This window comes from Hyla sarda, chromosome 7 (assembly GCF_029499605.1).
Source record: "Hyla sarda isolate aHylSar1 chromosome 7, aHylSar1.hap1, whole genome shotgun sequence".
Lineage (NCBI taxonomy): Eukaryota > Metazoa > Chordata > Amphibia > Anura > Hylidae > Hyla > Hyla sarda.
The window spans coordinates 109,129,502-109,146,635 of NC_079195.1; the positions used below are offsets into that span (position 1 = coordinate 109,129,502).

The 17,134-nt window shown below is 43.2% G+C and overlaps 1 protein-coding gene across 7 annotated transcripts in view; it reads right to left on the bottom strand.

Annotated features, from left to right (window-relative positions):
* Positions 1-3,460: 3,460 nt before the first annotated feature.
* Positions 3,461-17,134, bottom strand: part of LOC130282304 (uncharacterized) — a 274,576-nt gene continuing 260,902 nt past the window's right edge. For 4 of the 7 annotated variants that reach the window (XM_056530397.1, XM_056530398.1, XM_056530400.1 and 1 more), the window contains 2 exons: positions 10,239-10,346; positions 3,461-4,637 (listed from right to left, as the gene is read on the bottom strand). In XM_056530397.1, the coding sequence (XP_056386372.1) occupies positions 4,330-4,637; positions 10,239-10,346 (416 nt within the window). In that variant the 3' untranslated portion in view covers positions 3,461-4,329. The remainder of the gene's footprint in view (positions 4,638-10,238; positions 10,347-17,134) is intronic. The other 3 variants (XM_056530396.1, XM_056530403.1, XM_056530401.1) reach the window with 3 other exon arrangements.

Consider the following 17,134-nt stretch of genomic DNA (forward strand, 5'->3'; position numbering starts at 1 on the left):
TGAGTCGCCAACAAACTCAGGAATCACGGGCTCGTGGTCCGCTGGCTGAGTCCAGACAAGTTCTCCGGTACGATGTACCAGTGATCTTGGCTGGGGGGCTTCACTAGTATGCGCGCCAGGGGGACTCATACTGGCATGGGGCACAGGGTCAGAGGAGGTTTGCGGCGCCGCAGCCTTGGTGGCTCATCATCAGAACTAGATGATGAGGAGGACGATGAAATAAGGAAGGTGGGGTCTTCATCGTCCTCTGAGCCGCTCTCGGTGTCGGAGGCAATTATGGCATATGCCTCCTCCGCCGAAAACGCTCTGCGGGCCATTTCCCTACTCTAATGGGGATACGGGTGTGTGTGTGTGTGTGTGTGTGTGTGTGTGTGTGTGTGTGTAGGGGGGAAAACTTTATTGATGTGTGTGCTGTGTGTGGTGTGGTGCGAGACTACCTCCCTAACCCTCCATAACCTAACTAAACTAACCCGCCCTAACATAAAAAAAATATAAAATAAAAAGGGGACTTTAAAAAAATAAATAAAAAAGGGGACTTCTAGCGCAAAAAAGCCCTGCGCCAAAAAAAAGTGTTTATCTAATCAGTGGTGTGCGCACTGATTAGCGCTTGTGGCGGCAGGAGGTGCAGAAGTCAGCAGGGGGTCCGGCCACTCAGCCCAGAACAGGGGCTGGTGGCTTGTACACAGACCCCCATACAAAAAAAAAAACGAAAAATTTAATAAAATAACGCTTCACCCCGAAAAAAATGCACCCACCTGAACCCCCAAAAAAACGCTGATCAGTGATAAATCACTGACAGCGGTGGGACAGGCTGCACACACAGGTACGGTCCGTCCACACAGTACACGCCTGCTACTGGTGGCACGGACCACCTGTGGGTGCAAAAAAAAAAAAAAACGCGTTAACAGAAAAAAGTGCCTTTACCACAAAAAAAAAAACGCTGATCAGTGATAAATCACTGACAGCGGTGAGGCACGCCGCACACACACACAGGTACGGTCCGGCCACACAGTACACGCTTGCTACTGGTGACACGGACCGCCTATGGGTGCAAAAAAGCACTAGAAAACCCGAAAAAAGCGCCGGCACCACAAAAAAAACGCTGATCAGTTCTACAGGACTGATTAGCGGTGGGTGGGCTTTAACAAACGGTGGCGGATTGCTCTTTTATAAGTAAGAGGGTCCGCACACACGCTTAGGTAAAAAAAAAAAAAGATCTGCGGCAAAAAAAAAAAAACGCTGGCGGCACACCGCAGCGACCCAGCAGGCCCGGGGTCACACAGCTAAAGGTGCTACGGACCCCTGGACACCCACTGATGTTTGCAGGGAAAAAAAATGTTTTTTTAACCCTAACCTGTCCCTACCTAATCTAAAACTAACCCTGGGGGATTTCTGTGCCAAGGGGCCACAGAAAGGGGATGAGGGGGCAGCACGGGGCTCCGTCCTGCTCGCCAGATCTCTGTGGAATGGCAGGCAGAATGGAGCAAAATGCTCCTAGCCCCCACCAAACCCCTACCATTACACTGTGATTGGTGTGGCCACTTTGGCCACCCAATCACAACTGTACTGAGGGGGGTGGCCACAATGCCAGCCCCCAGTACAGCACGGATGGTGATTGGTGGTGTATATTACACCACCAGTCACCATCTATATCCGGGTCACAGGGTCACAAGTGACCCTGATGACGCGGAACCGCTGCAGAACGCCGGTAAGTAGTTACCGGCACCCTGCAGCGATCGCCGGTATAGGAGGTCCTCCGGATCTCCTCCGGCACACTGCCGGGATGTCTGCTGAATGAAATCAGCAAACATCCGGCTCCGATCCCCGTCCCGCGAGCGGCAGGGAATGGAATCGCAGCACATTGCTCGTCTGAATTGACGAGCGATGCGCTGCGATCGCCGACATGGGGGGTCATCATGACCCCCCTGGGCGATATGCCGCGATGCCTGCTGAACGATTTCAGCAGGCATCGGGCACCGGCTCCCCTCCGGCTAGCGGCAGGGGGCCGGGAATGGACAGGACGTACTCCTACGTCCTCGGTCCTTAAGGACTCGGAAACGGGGGCATAGGGGTACGTCCATTGTCCTTAAAAGGTTAATGCTGGGCATTGGCCCGAACAGCTGTGCCTGGAATTAACCCTGGGTCCATGCTGCTGATAGCAGTCCTTAACTGGTTAAAATGCAATGGAAGTTAAACTATTGGCCTAAATTTTTTTTTCTATGAAGCCTATCCTTATTAATTATTCTAACTCCTCCTTCTGCTCTCTCTCTAAATACATTAAGTCCCAGTCTCCATCTACACTATCTGGTCCTCTACTTAAGTGACAACTTTCCCCGTCATCCTAGTACTTAGTTTTAACACTCCTCTACCCTTATTGCCATCTTCTCCCCAGGCACAGCTGCACCCTTTCCATGTACGTGTAGCTTGTTCCTACAATAGAGCCTGTAGCAGACAGAGAAGTCGGCTGAGTTCTTGATGAACACAAAACCCTCCTTCCTACACCAGTTAGCCACTTGTTTGCCTGTGGTTTATGCAGCATATAACAGGTGACAGTTCCCCATTAAAGTGTAACTTTATTTGGTTGTCACATTAGCCCTCCAGAAAGGTAACACAGTGGTTTTAGTGTACCAGAGCTTGGCTGTTTCCTTCACTTTTCTGGCCAATAACAAGATAGCTGCTATTTTGTACATCAGAGGGGCTAGAGAAAGTGCATTGGACTGAACAGGCTGGCACTGTGCTAAGGGACGATTTACATACACCATTATAGATAGCATATGGGGGTGATTGATGCGCTGGCTCTGCAGGGTCTATGGTAGCAGAAAGAAAAAACAGCACCAGGATCACAGCAAGGAAGGGGTTACATCAAAATGCAGCTCTGGTCTAAGCAGTAAACTGCTGTTGATGGTGGCAAGCTAAAGGGAAGAGTAGAGGGGATTACATTCAGGAGGCAGCTCTGTGTACATATAAAGAATACAAGTATTTACACAAGTAACCGCTGCCCAGAACCATATGAGTTGTCAGAGACGAAAGGGAAGCCTCAATTTTACCTTTTAGGCATAGTGTGGACCCTTTGGAGCACAGCATGGACCATCTGGAGGAGGCAAGCAGGCTCAGTTTGCATTCACTCAGTCCAGGCTTTCTCCTGCAAATTGCACTTTCTAAGCCCCCCACTCCCTCGAATGTTCCAACTTGGTCTCTCTGCTGATAGAGACTGAATTCCTCTAACAATAGGGGGGTGGACAGCACTACACAGTAAAGTGAGAAACCTGGTGGACAAGACTTTACAGCTTTTTTGGAGGGGTAGATTTGGAGGGCCATTTGAATAATGAAAGGATTTACAAATATGTTCGGGATCACACTGGGAAATTGTTTAAAATAGTAAGCTTTCTTGCTTCCTTACATTGTATAATGAAGACAGGAGTTAAATTTACAAACACTGTGTTCCATATGAGTGCTCATGCCTTTACTGAAAAGAAAAAAAAAACACTGAAAGAACAAAAATAACTTAACATAATAAAATTTCTATATTTTTATTCAATATTACACGAGAAATTCAAAGTTCTACCAATTTTGTGCATTTTCATTGGTAAAAAAAAAAAAGGTCTTCAATACATGTGGTAGAAAAAATGTTAATTCCCAACTACTTACAGATGCATTTTCCTGATATAACAAGGCAAAATTTGTTATGTGTAAAATGATAAATTTGTGAAAGATAACTTTTATTTGTATATACAATATGTAAGGCAAGAGGTTACACATTAATTATACTAGAAATGACAGAGCACATTCTCTGTTTTGTAATGAAATTGTTTTTGAAGTCAATAAAGATATTACAAAACCATTTTTTACACAAAAAAGTGCCAGATGCTCTTGTGACTCTTCAGTAAAGCAGGATTCTAAAAAGCGAGAGCCAAAAAAAGATGTAATTGGCAGTAAGAGCAGTGGATGTGCTAAGAATGTCTGATCTTTCCTTCTGCGTTCCTCGCACAGAGAATTACGCTCTGGACTGTGAACCTCATTCACTCACTTTACCATAAGAGATAAAGAAGCCATTAGTAGTCTGTACTTCATTTAAAAATCATCATCTTCTAAGAGGTCTAGGATATTTCTTTAGTTGCTTGAGCTCCTGAATACGTCAGTTCTTTTGTTCTTTTACGAGAGGTATCAACCAGAAATAATTTAGGGGCTCTACCTTTATGTTTATAAAGACGCTTATAGTTGCTATGAACAAAACTGAAAAATGGGAATATTTCAGGACATTACATCTACTGCTGCCCGCAGTCGGTAAATAGTCATCTCCTGAAATAGAGTCCGATAGGAATCCAGTCTTTACACTTGGAGAATTGCTGCTCCGCAGTCTTCTGGTTCCGTGTAGTAAGAGGAATTTGTGTCTGAGTGATGAATGCCAAGAGCTTCTTTACTCTCCAGATTTGGCTCAATTATTACAGTTGTTTTCTCAAATGTCTTTTTTTTACAGGTTTCGGGACAGTTCTGCACGTAGATGACTCTGTTGTAAGCTTTTAGTCTCTTCCATAGCTGGACATAGACTTTACATTGCACATACATAAACAAAAGTCCTCCAGTGAAGCCAATTGCTACCACGACTAATTTAGTCCAAAATGGCCATTCCAGGATACCTGTTAAAAAGGGTAAAGAGATTGTAAGTATTTAAGAACTTGACACTGACATAGCTATTTGTATCAGTATGACATGATCTGAGGTCCTTGGTATAGGCCTAGGCTATACAATGTTTTGTACAGCAGGCAACTATGCATCTTTTGTGCAAACGATCCCTTTGGTCCTGATCTCTATCACCAACCCACTAAGTAGTGTTAGTAATAGGAAAAACTATTTCCATTTATGGGTAATGAAGTTGACTAATCCACTAAACAGAGACTTTCAGACTTCAGCAAACCCATTTCCTCAATGCATTAAAGGACCATTGTGAGGAATCATTAAAGGGCTGTTGAGATAATTACAAACAATGATATGCTTCTCCTCCCCTAAACCTTTGTTATCATTTTTAAAAACAATGTGAAAAGCGACCAACCATGTAAAAAAATCCAATGTAGATCCTTACACTATGCAGGGCCCAAAATAGCTTCTCCAGAACAAAGATAATGGTTTCTCCCTTTGTTTTGCCCCTTGTCGTCTTCAGTCTATGGCTGGCTTTGGTTTGGCCAGAGGCATAGCTAGCACGTGGGCCAAGGGGTAATGACCCTGGGCCCACTAACCATATGAAATCCACTCAATGGGGGACAAGTGAAAAGTAGTCTAAAGGCAATCACACATCTACAAATTTTGCGCAATTGTGCTTTTTTTTTGCATTTGTGCTGCGTTTGGTTTGGTGGATGATTTTCTAAAGTTGTCACCTGTTTGGTGTACCGTACACCACTTTATCCAGTGGACTGGTATGTATCATTTGCGCACAAAAAAATTGGGTGTTTTTTTTTTTTTTTTTTGCCAATTGCACTTTTTTTTTTGCAAAAAATCTACAAGTGGTAGCAAGGACACGTAGAAAAGTGTCAGACGCTGGACGATGCAGTAGCCAGCCCTCAGCACTGCAATACTACAACTACTCCATCATGGGACAGAATCTGCACACACGGCTTCACTGCACTGCCGCCGGCTCCTGTATATGATGTCATAATTCATAATCCCCGCCCCACAGCAGGTCTCTAAAGAATGATGGGAGTAGTAGTCTCAACAGTCCCAATAGAGCCAGGGGATGTGCAAGAGCCATCCCTCAGAACTGCGGTGCTACAACTACTCCCTACATGGGACACAGAATGTCCCATGATGGGAGTAGTAGTCCAAAGGACAGATCAGCAGAGGGACAGATCGCACTGGGTCTCACTCCTGAGACCCCCTGTGACCTTTACTGCTCCGCCCCCCTAGTGATGACATAATTAGGAGGCGGAGCTACACAGTCCAGGCCTGAAGCCAGGGTGGTAAGTATGGCTCTGTTCTCATTATGCGTTTTGAATAATGGGAACAGAGCCTTTCTGGCAGTGTGTTCCCAAACAGGGAGACTCCAGCTGTTTAACTACAGCACGCCCCCATGATGGGAGTTGTAGTTTAGCAACAATTGGAGGTTCCCTCTTTAGGAACACAATGCATTATGTGCACTCTCCCAGCAAAAAATATACAATTTTTCGTGTTTTCTTTTTTTCTGATTTCAGATACGTGAATGCGGAGGACTACGTCAGATTCGGTGGACTGCAACGATGACCAGCGTTTTTATGTCAATAAAAGGGTTAACGAGGGTTGTGGGGAAGTGTTTTTTTAAAGAATTTTTTTTTAAATGTGTTGTCTTTTTTATCATTGAATTTTCAGGCTTAGTAGTGGAAGCCGTCTTGTAGACAGAATCCATTACTAAGCCAGGGCTTAATGTTAGCCACAAACCAGCTAGTGCTAACCCCCAGTTATTACCCCGATACCCACCGCCACAGGGGTGCCAGGAAGAGCCGATACCAACAGGCCCGGAGCATCAAATATGGAGCTCCTGGGCCTAGGTGGTAACAGGCTGGCATTATTTAGGCTGGGGAGGGCCAGTAACAATGGTCCTCGCCCACCCTGGTAACGTCAGGCTGTTGCTGCTTGGTTGGTATCTGGCTGAGAATGAAAATAAGGGGAACCCTATGCGTTTAAAAAAACGCATAGGGTTCCCCATATTTTCAGTATCAGCCAGATACCAACCAAGCAGCAACAGCCTGACGTTACCAGGGTGGGCGAGGACCATTGTTACTGGCCCTCCCCAGCCTAAATAACGCCAGCCTGTTACCACCTAGGCCAGGGAGCGCTATTGTTGATGCTCTGGGCCTGTTGGTACAGTTCCTCCCGGCACCCCTGTGGCGGTGGGTATCGGGGTAATAACTGGGGGTTAGCACTAGCTGGTTTGTGGCTAACATTAAGCCCTGGCTTAGTAATGGATTCCGTCTACAAGATTGCTTCCACTACTAAGCCTGAAAATTCAATTATAAAAAACAAGACACATTGGAAAAAAAAACTATTTAAAAAAAAACTCCCCCACAGCCCTCATTAACCCTTTTATTGACATTAAAAAAACCTCTGGTCATTGTCGCAATCCACCGAATCTGACGTAATCCTCCACATTCACGTATCTGAAATGAGAAGAAAAAAAAAAGGTTAGTACATTTTTGTCACTCTCCCCTGGGGAGTGCGCCCATACTGCAGTGTAACAGGGAGCCTCCAATTGTTGACGTCTGCCTACTGTATCCTGTATATACAGTCAGCTATAGACAGCTGTATATACAAGATAGCGCACAAAGACTTAACCCAGAACTGCTCAGCAGCAACGTCTGTTAACGCTTTCCTTGCTGGACTCCTGTATAGTATACATGGGTACACTATGCACTCCTGTATACTATACAGCGGGCGGAGGTAAGTAGTGATGCTATGCACCATGTATATGTATATATTATACAGCCGGCGGAGGTTAGTAGTGATGCTCTGCACCCTGTATATGTATATACTATGCATCACTCATTACATCCTTACACTCTGAGGGCACTCTGAATCTGACCCACAGAGCGGTACCTGAAGGCAGTGAAAAAAATCACCACAGGGTACAAAAATGATTGTTTCCACACACCAGCAAAAATGCAAGAAAAACTGACAAAAAAAGCTGTGACAGTTTTTCTGGCGATTTTGCTGGTGGATAAAAAAAAAACATCAATGGAATCCTGACATCAAAGCAATAGAGCAAATTCCTGTGTCCAAAATTTCCTGTGAGGTGTAGATCAGGTGTACAAATAGAACTGTGTGGAAATTTAGAACTTTGCACGAAATTTACCATGTGCCTTGCACAAGTATGGTAAATTTGATGCAAATGCACCAAATTTAGACCAACCAAAATGATCTACAAAAACCGTCTACCTACACCAACATTGATACATGTCCCCCAATGTGCTCAAAGGGGTTACACAATTAAAACTGCCCCCTTGTTTTCCTTTGAACTACATGCTTGTCCCCAGGGTGCAGATGTAGTTGAATACATGTCATACACTCTTACATACACGTCACTCATAGGCCCAGGCTGCCTACAAGACTTGATGCAGGCCGGCGCACAATGTTGTAATGTCATCATGTCTCCCTGCACCATGTTGCTTACATTGCAGGCCAAAGGCTCATCATGGGAGTGGGGGTTAAATGGAGCATTTTTATTTTCATTTTTTTGCAATTACAGTGTGGAGACGCCTCATCTGTGTGGGGCACTACCAATGTGAAGAGGCAGCAAGGGGGAATTTTTTTCTATGGGTGCACTAAGGGCAATATTATTGTGAGAGAGGCACTATTACTGTGTAGTGGCAGTAAGGGAGCACAATCACTGTTCGCAGACATAAAGGAATGTCTCCAGGAACAATTTCATCAGCCTAAATATTATTGAAATAAACCCTGACAAGGAAAGATTGCCACCGTGGATAATGCAGAGTCCTGTTTTATTGAATAAAAGTCAAAAGACAAGACAAGAAGGTGCCCACTAACATATAATGTTCACCTTCTTGTGTCCTTTGTTTAATAAAACGGGATGAGATTTTCTACGCTGGCTATCTTTCCTTACTTATATGGAATTTGGTGCTGCCATACACCTGCCATGCTGTGGATGGGACCTACAGGGGACACTCATAAAATTAGAATATTGTGCAAAAGTCCATTATATTTCAGTAATGCAACTTAAAAGGAAAGGAAGCATGAAGTGCTCCTAAATCTCCTAATAGACGGATGTGTTGACCCGGGACTTAAAGGGGTACTCCGCCCCTAGACATCTTATCCCCTATCCAAGGATAGGGGATAAGATGTCTGATCACAGGGGTCCCGCTGCTGGGGACCATCGCGATTTCTCCTGCAGCCCCCCGAGTCATCAACTCTCTGGAGCTAGGTTTGCTCCGTGGCTGATGACTCAAGATACAGGGACCGGCGGTTCGTGAAGTCATGGCTCCTCCCCCTCATGACATCACACTCCTTAATGCAAGTCTTTGAGAGGGGCATGACTTACCATGCCCCCTCCCATAGACTTACATTAAGGGGGCGGGGCATGAAGTCACGAACCGCCAGCCCCCCGTCATCAGCCACGGAGCAAACTTAGCTCTGGAGAGCTGATGACTCGGGGGCTGCAGGACAGATTGCGGGGGCGTACCCAGCAGTGGGTCCCCTGCGATCAGATGGCTCCCCAAATCATAGTAATTGGGGGGGCTTTGGGGTTTTCATGAGCTGTAAGCCATAATCATCACAATTATGACAAATCACAGCTTGAACCATCTTGCTTGGCATGTAATGAGTCTCTCTCATATATTGGAAAAAGACAAATACTCCAGCTCAGTCTCAGATCAACGGTGCAGGCTGTATTCACATATAGCTACAAGGATCACAGGTAGGTGGCAGGATGTGACGCGTTTCGGCCAGGTGCTGGCCTTACTCATATGAGTACGTCACATCCTGCCACCTACCTTTGATCCTTGTAGCTATATGTGAATAAAGCCTGTACCGTTGATCTGAGACCAAGCTGGAGTATTTGTCTTTTTCCATTGTTTACAAGCAAGTGCAGTCTGCACTGTCTCCGTGCCCAGCACCTGGGATTTGGGGTGAGATGATTCCTCTCTTGCTGTATCTCTCATATATTAGTTTCACCTTTTAAGTTGCATTACTGAAATAAATGAACTTTGCACAATATTCTAATTTTTAGAGTTTCACCTGTACCTGTGGTGAGCTGGCCTATACATTTAGCCAACCCCTGACAAGGGCTTATTAACAGGGATTTCTATTGGGTTTTTACATTTAATACTATTGTGGGCGAAAGGTTTAAAGAAGTGATTCAGAGAACAGGTGCATAGTGCTCAGTATGTATTTTATTATTTATTTGTCATGTGTGTTTTATTATAAAGCATAGTATCTATTGTTACTTGGTAAAAAGAGAAATGACACGGCACAGAGCTGTTTATCCCGCTCCTAGCAATAAAGCTGCAAGTGTTCGCAAGAAGTGTCCTGGGTGCCGTGTCATTTCTCTTCTACCAAGTAATTCTGATTCATCTGACTTTCAGGCACGGGCACCGTATAGTCTGCTGTGTGGTCGCTCACCTGCGGACAGGATCCAGCCTAAGAGCCGGTGTGGTGCTGACTGCCCCTCTCACTCACGGTGTATAATATCTATTGTGTTTTACATCACTTTCAGTGACCATTCTGATGTATTTGAGTATCATGTTTTTTTCTGATCGTACCTGATGAAGGGGCCGGAACAGCTTGGAAACGTGATATACGTTTTAATAAACTTGTTGTCTTATACTCCACTATGGTCTTATTGGATCTTGCGAGCGCCAATTTTATCCCTTAGGAGAGAGGAGTTTAGAGAGATATTTCTTGTCAAACAAAAAGGAGGCCACTGTTACTGTGTAGGGCACTATTACCATCTGAGGCATATAGGACTTATTAGAATGCCCCTCTGCAGTCGTAAACATATGTTGTCTAGGTTGGAGCCTACTCAAACCTCAGACACCAGGAGTGACAGAGCATTATCTGTGTATTTCTTACTATCCCGCCATGAATTCCCTGCCCTCCCCTATCATTGAGAGGACTCATCCTGTCTTATTCTGTACCAAAAAGCTGTGGGAAACCAGATGTTGGACTATTGTTTGTGTTTTTTTGGCTGATTTAAAAAAACCTATAAAGCAAAAGGGAAGTGCCTAAAACGTACTATTTATTGGTATACATTAAAGGGGTATTCAGGAAAAACTTTTTTTATATATATCAACTGGCTCCAGAAAGTTAAACAGATTTGTAAATTACTTCTATTAAAAAATCTTAATCCTTTCAGTACTTATGAGCTTCTGAAGTTAAGGTTGTTCTTTTCTGTCTAAATCTTCTCTGATGACATCTGTCTCGGGAAATGCCCAGTTTAGAAGAGGTTTGCTATGGGGATTTGCTTCTAAACTGGGTGTTCCCCGAGACAGGTGTCATCAGAGAGGACTTAGACATAAAAGAACAACCTTAAAGGGGTACTCCGGTGAAAAACTTTTTTTTTTTTTTTTTTTTTTAAATCAACTGTTGCCAGAAAGTTAAACAGATTTGTAAATTACTTCTATAAAAAAAATCTTAATCATTCCTGTACTTATTAGCTGCTGAATACTACAGTGGAAATTCTTTTCCGTTTGAAACACAGAGCTGTCTGCTGACATCATGAGCACAGTGCTCTCTGCTGACATCTCTGTCCATTTTTAGGAACTGTCCAGGGTAAAAGGAAATCCCCATAACAAACATATGAGTTCATAAAATGGACAGAGATGTCAGCAGAGAGCACTGTGCTCGTGATATCAGCAGACAGCTGTGTTTCAAAAAGAAAATCATTTCCGCTGTAGTATTCAGCAGCTAATAAGTACATGAAGGATTAAGATTTTTTAATAGAAGTAATTTACAAATATACTAAATAGTAAAGATAATTGAGGCTCAAGGTCTCAGGATAAGGAATACACTTGTTTATTAATGGTAAGAATAAATCAAATATATTATAATATCAAACTGATAATCCGGGATCACAGGGCCCTTGTAAATCCACGGAGTCAGAGAGATTTAAATATAAATATATCATATAAGATCATAAAAATCGTAAAAGTTCATAAAATATAAATATATGTATAAGACCACTGAAAATAATAGCAGCTATTTCAAATCAGCATTCTAGATTGCAATTAGTATGCCATATCGTTGTTGATAAATGTCCATTAAAGTGCTATTGCAGTCCTAGAAAAAAAAATATATATAATCACAGTCTCTCACGCTGAATATCCTTTAGATTGTAACAATTAAGTAGCAATTATGTGGTAATCAAGTATCCATAATCTCTGATCTTGCCAAAGCAACAATGTTTCTTATGTAGCACACACAGCAATTGTAGGATACTGTATTTGTTCAGTTCAATACCGGCAATTCATTTAAACTATGCGCATAGTAATAAACTGGTTTTGTCTCACCGGTCTGGATGAAGGATGCAGATGTGGTGGTTACCGCTCTTTGCTTGTTCTCAGCGATGGTCTGCAGCCGTCTGTCCCTGCTCTCTGGCCAGAGAGTGCACTGCTGGAGCCTCGGCCGACTCCCAATTTCTGCGGTGCTATCGGATGGTGGGCTCTGTGCACAGGGGCTGCAGCACTTGCAAAGGCAGGTGTTTCCGAGTGGCGTCCTCTCTGTCCGTGTAGTAGCTGATAGTTTCTATGGACTGCAAATAGTAATGGTCATATAGATGGTCTTCTAGATCTCTTGGGGGGGGTTCGCTGGACACGTTTCAGCACCCACTAGGTGCTTTCTTCAGCAGCTTGGATATATAGCTATATTTCCAAGCTGCTGAAGAAAGCACCTAGTGGGTGCTGAAACGCGTCCAGCGACCCCCCCCCCCAACCCCCCAAGAGATCTATAAGAACATCTATATGACCATTACTATTTGCAGTCCAGGACCGGGAGCGCGCGCAACCTCCACGAGGACGCCACTCGGAAACACCTGTGCACAGAGCCCATCATCCGATAGCACCGCGGAAATTGGAGTCGGCCGAGGCTCCAGCAGTGCACTCTCTGGCCAGAGAGCAGGGACAGATGGCTGCAGACCATCGCTGAGAACAAGCATAGAGCGGTAACTACCACATCTGCATCCTTCATTATCCGGATTATCTGCATCCTTCATCCAGACCGGTGAGACAAAACCAGTTTATTACTATGCGCATAGTTTAAATGAATTGCCGGTATTGAACTGAACAAATACAGTATCCTACAATTGCTGTGTGTGCTACATAAGAAACATTGTTGCTTTGGCAAGATCAGAGATTATGGATACTTGATTACCACATAATTGATACTTAATTGTTACAATCTAAAGGATATTCAGCGTGAGAGACTGTGATTATATATATATTTTTTTTTCTAGGACTGCAATGGCACTTTAATGGACATTTATCAACAACGATATGGCATACTAATTGCAATCTAGAATGCTGATTTGAAATAGCTGCTATTATTTTCAGTGGTCTTATACATATATTTATATTTTATGAACTTTTATGATTTTTATGATCTTATATGATATATTTATATTTAAATCTCTCTGACTCCGTGGATTTACAAGGGCCCTGTGATCCCGGATTATCAGTTTGATATTATAATATATTTAATTTATTCTTACCATTAATAAACAAGTGTATTCCTTATCCTGGGACCTTGAGCCTCAATTATCTTTACTATTTAGTAGCCTTTTTCAGACACCGTAGGTACAGGTGCCAGTTTGAGCTGCCCAGGTCATTCAATGAAACCTTCCACAGGAGCCTCTCCATTCTTTACAATATTCATTTACAAATCTGTTTAACTTTCTGGCACCAGTTGATTTAAAAAAAAAAAATGTTTTTCACCGGAGTACCCCTTTAACTTCAGAAGCTCATAAGTACTGAAGGGATTAAGATTTTTTAATAGAAGTAATTTACAAATCTGTTTAACTTTTTGGAGCCAGTTGATATATATAAAAAAGTTTTTTCCTGGAATACCCCTTTAAATTCCAGCCAAATGAATAAGTGTATCCCCCAGTGAATAGATATTATATACTAGTTAGTATATCACTGCCTCACATTAGAATCATGTTAGATGTAGTAAATAACAGAATGCTATAAAAAAATTGTATAGTGTTTTATCTCAACAATTGTATACAATACTTCTCATTCACCCAAATGATGGTATCTGTATACCCTACAGTACTATGATTATGACTGTACTGCAAATAAATTCACAAAGAAAGATACGGAAAAACTGAGCACACTTGTAAATATCCTACTGCCACGGCTTTATTCAAAGTTCACGTGGAACATCGGCATGACCTCTTCCCCACAGACACGAGCAAGAGGTAATAGGCAGGAGCATTCACCTGGACGACTAACTCTGTTTCACGCCAATTGGCGTTTCCTCAGGTCCCGGTGACACCGGGACCTGAGGAAACGCCAATTGGCGTGAAACAGCGTCTGTCGTCCAGGTGAATGCTCCTGCCTCCTGCTCGTGTCTCTGGGGAAGAGGTCATGCCGATGTTCCACATGAACTTTGAATAAAGCCGTGGCAGTAGGATACAGTGGTCCCTCAACATACGATGGTAATTCGTTCCAAACGAGCCATCGTTTGTCGAATCCATCGTATGTTGAGGGGTTCGTGCAATGTAAAGTATAGGAAGCTGTTCTCACCTGTCCCCACCGCTCGAGATGGTGTCCCCGCCGCTCCCGATGGTGATCCTGGGCCTCCGCTGGGCTCTCCTGGTCTTCTCCGGTCCTCCGCTGTCTTCTCCGGTCCTCTTTTTGTCTTCTCCGGTCCTCTTTTTGTCTTCTCCGGTCCTCTTCTGTCTTCCGCAAGGCCTTACTGGGCCTATTGGATGGCGTGCGCAGCAGCGTATTGACGTCATCGGAGAGGGCCGAGAAGACACCGGAAGACCAGCGCTGGACCCGGAGGGCACCCCGGAGCATCGTGGAGGGGCAAGTAATACTTACCGCACCACACAGGGAACATTAAGCTGCTATCCGGCAGCAGCTTAAGCATTTGGCGCTGCTGGATAGCACTTAATGCGATGGCCCCGACATAAAAAAGCATTGTATGTCGATGCTGACATCGACATGCGATGGCCTCTGAGAGGCCATCGTATGTCGATTTCATCATATGTTGGGGCCATCGTAGGTCGGGGGGTCACTGTATTTACAAGTGTGCTCCGTTTTTCCGTATCTTTCTTTGTGAATTTATACTCTGTATTCAGTTTTACGTGAAGCACCTCCGTTACTCTGGTCTGCAAGGACTCATACCCCACCATTTTTTCAGCTATCCCAGTAGTTTTATCTATCAGTAGTGCCCAGCCATTCTGCTTTGTGGACTTAGTATTCTATACAATTGTTGAGATAAAACACTATACTATTTTTATAGCATTTTTTATAGCATTCTGTTACTTACTATTTTTTTTTATAGCATTCTGTTACTTACTACATCTAACAAGATTCTATGTGAGGCAGTGATATAGTAACTTGTATATAATATCTATTCACTGGACAGGGAATACACTTATTTGTTTTGGGTGAATTTTAATGTATACCAATAAATAGTAAGATTTAGACACTTCCCCTTCGCTTTATAATTTTGATGTGTGCTGGGAAAGACTAATATTGAGGTTGGCATATAACCTGGAATTATTTATATGTGGTCTTTATTTGATTTAAAAACCTGAAATATTTCAGTATTTGTTTTTATATGTATAGTTATTTGACAAATAATGAAATATTTATTATATACATTTTTTATGTTATTTTGTATTGCAACATATGTACTGTATATTTTTTTTTAAAGATGGAAGATAAATATTTTTTATTTGTATGAAGAAAAGAAAAACCGGCCACTCACCATATTCGTCTTCTTGCTTTATTGCATAAAATACTCACATAGAAACATAGGGGAGAGGGAAGGAGCGGGGGGTACAAGCGGCAACAAGCTCGGTTTCGCACTATATAAAGTGCTTCAAAGTGCAACAAGCTCAGTTTCGCACTAAATAAAGTGCTTCTTCCGGCCAATGGCTGGAAGAAGCACTTTATTTAGTGCGAAACTGAGCTTGTTGCACTTTGAAGCACTTTATTTAGTGCAAAACCGAGCTTGTTGCCACTTGTACCACCCCCCCCCCCCCCCCGCTCCTTCCCTCTCCCCTATGTTTCTATGTGAGCATTTTATGCAATAAAGCAAGAAGATGAATATGGTGAGTGGCCGGTTTTTCTTTTCTTCATACAAATGTACCTTGCATCTTTTTTGATCCCTGAGCACCACCATCATCACACCTGCAAAGCACTTTTTTAATCCAGAGACCGGTGTTCCAATTACTCGCAGTGCCGTAGGAATATCTTTTCTATTCGGTTAAATATTTTTTATGATGTCTAGCCAAAGCCATAATAACCAAATGACAGTCAGAAACTGACAATACGGGTAAATATTCCAGGTACAGGGCTAGGGGTTAAGTGTACTGAACATGGACTGAGTTGCATCAGCCTGTTTCCTCTGAGGTTATAGATGAGGGATATGCAATGGTTCAATAAATACAGGATAAACAGTATGAGTAATATTCAGTAGTATCAGTTGTATAGGAGGGGTAGATGCCCAAAATGCTTTTAGGGTTTATTGTCAAATGGCAGATACAGTGCAAATTTTCCCAGTTGGGTATAGTAGGTAGTCAAAATCTGCAGCTCATCCACACCTCATCCATGATGTGTAAACATACCCTTAAAATGACTTGCTGCTAGCACAGACCCCTTCTATTAAAACTATCCATTAGATGATTTATAGGAAAAAGCTCAGCCAGTGCATTTGCCTCACTGAGAGGTATTAGGTGAGTATTTGTACCACTTCTTCAGCTGTTACGGTATGTTCTCACAGGTGGATTGCCTGCGGAATTTTCACAGCGTATTTGCTGCAGAAAATATGCAGAGTATTTTGCTACCATTGACTTCAATGGGTCCGAAGGAAAATCTGCAAATCTGCCTCTATTGCGGATTTTCTCCTGACCCACTGAAGTCAATGGTATAAAAATCCACTGCGGATTTTCTGCAGCAAATACGCTAGTAATCCGCTCGGTTGAACATACCCTTAAAAGGAAAACGGACAGTTGCATCACCAGCACTAGCCTGGTACTTACTGTAAGGTGACACGGATCAAAATGGTGTTTACATTTTTTTCTAGGTGTTGCAGTTCTCAAAATATCACTAAAAATGCTAATATGTAAATGAGGCTCTTGGTGCACACAGGGTGTTCCTTAGCCATGAGGTGCACTAGTTGTTCTTATCATCTGGTCCCTAATAAATATCACTCTTCTGCATGTAGCCAATACATGCCGAGATCCTGCACATCTCCAGCACAGCCACACGGAATATCACTGGACAATCTCGCCAAAAACAGCAGCTAGGTGCAGAAGAATGAGAATATGAATATTCATTAGGGGGCGTGAGTCAGGGGCCAGGTGGGAAAAAGAACAAGTACACTTCAGGGCTAAGGAATGCACCAAGAGCCTAATTTACATATTAGGATTTTTAGCAATATATTTGGAACAGCGGCACCTAGGAAAATAAGGTAAACACCATTTTGA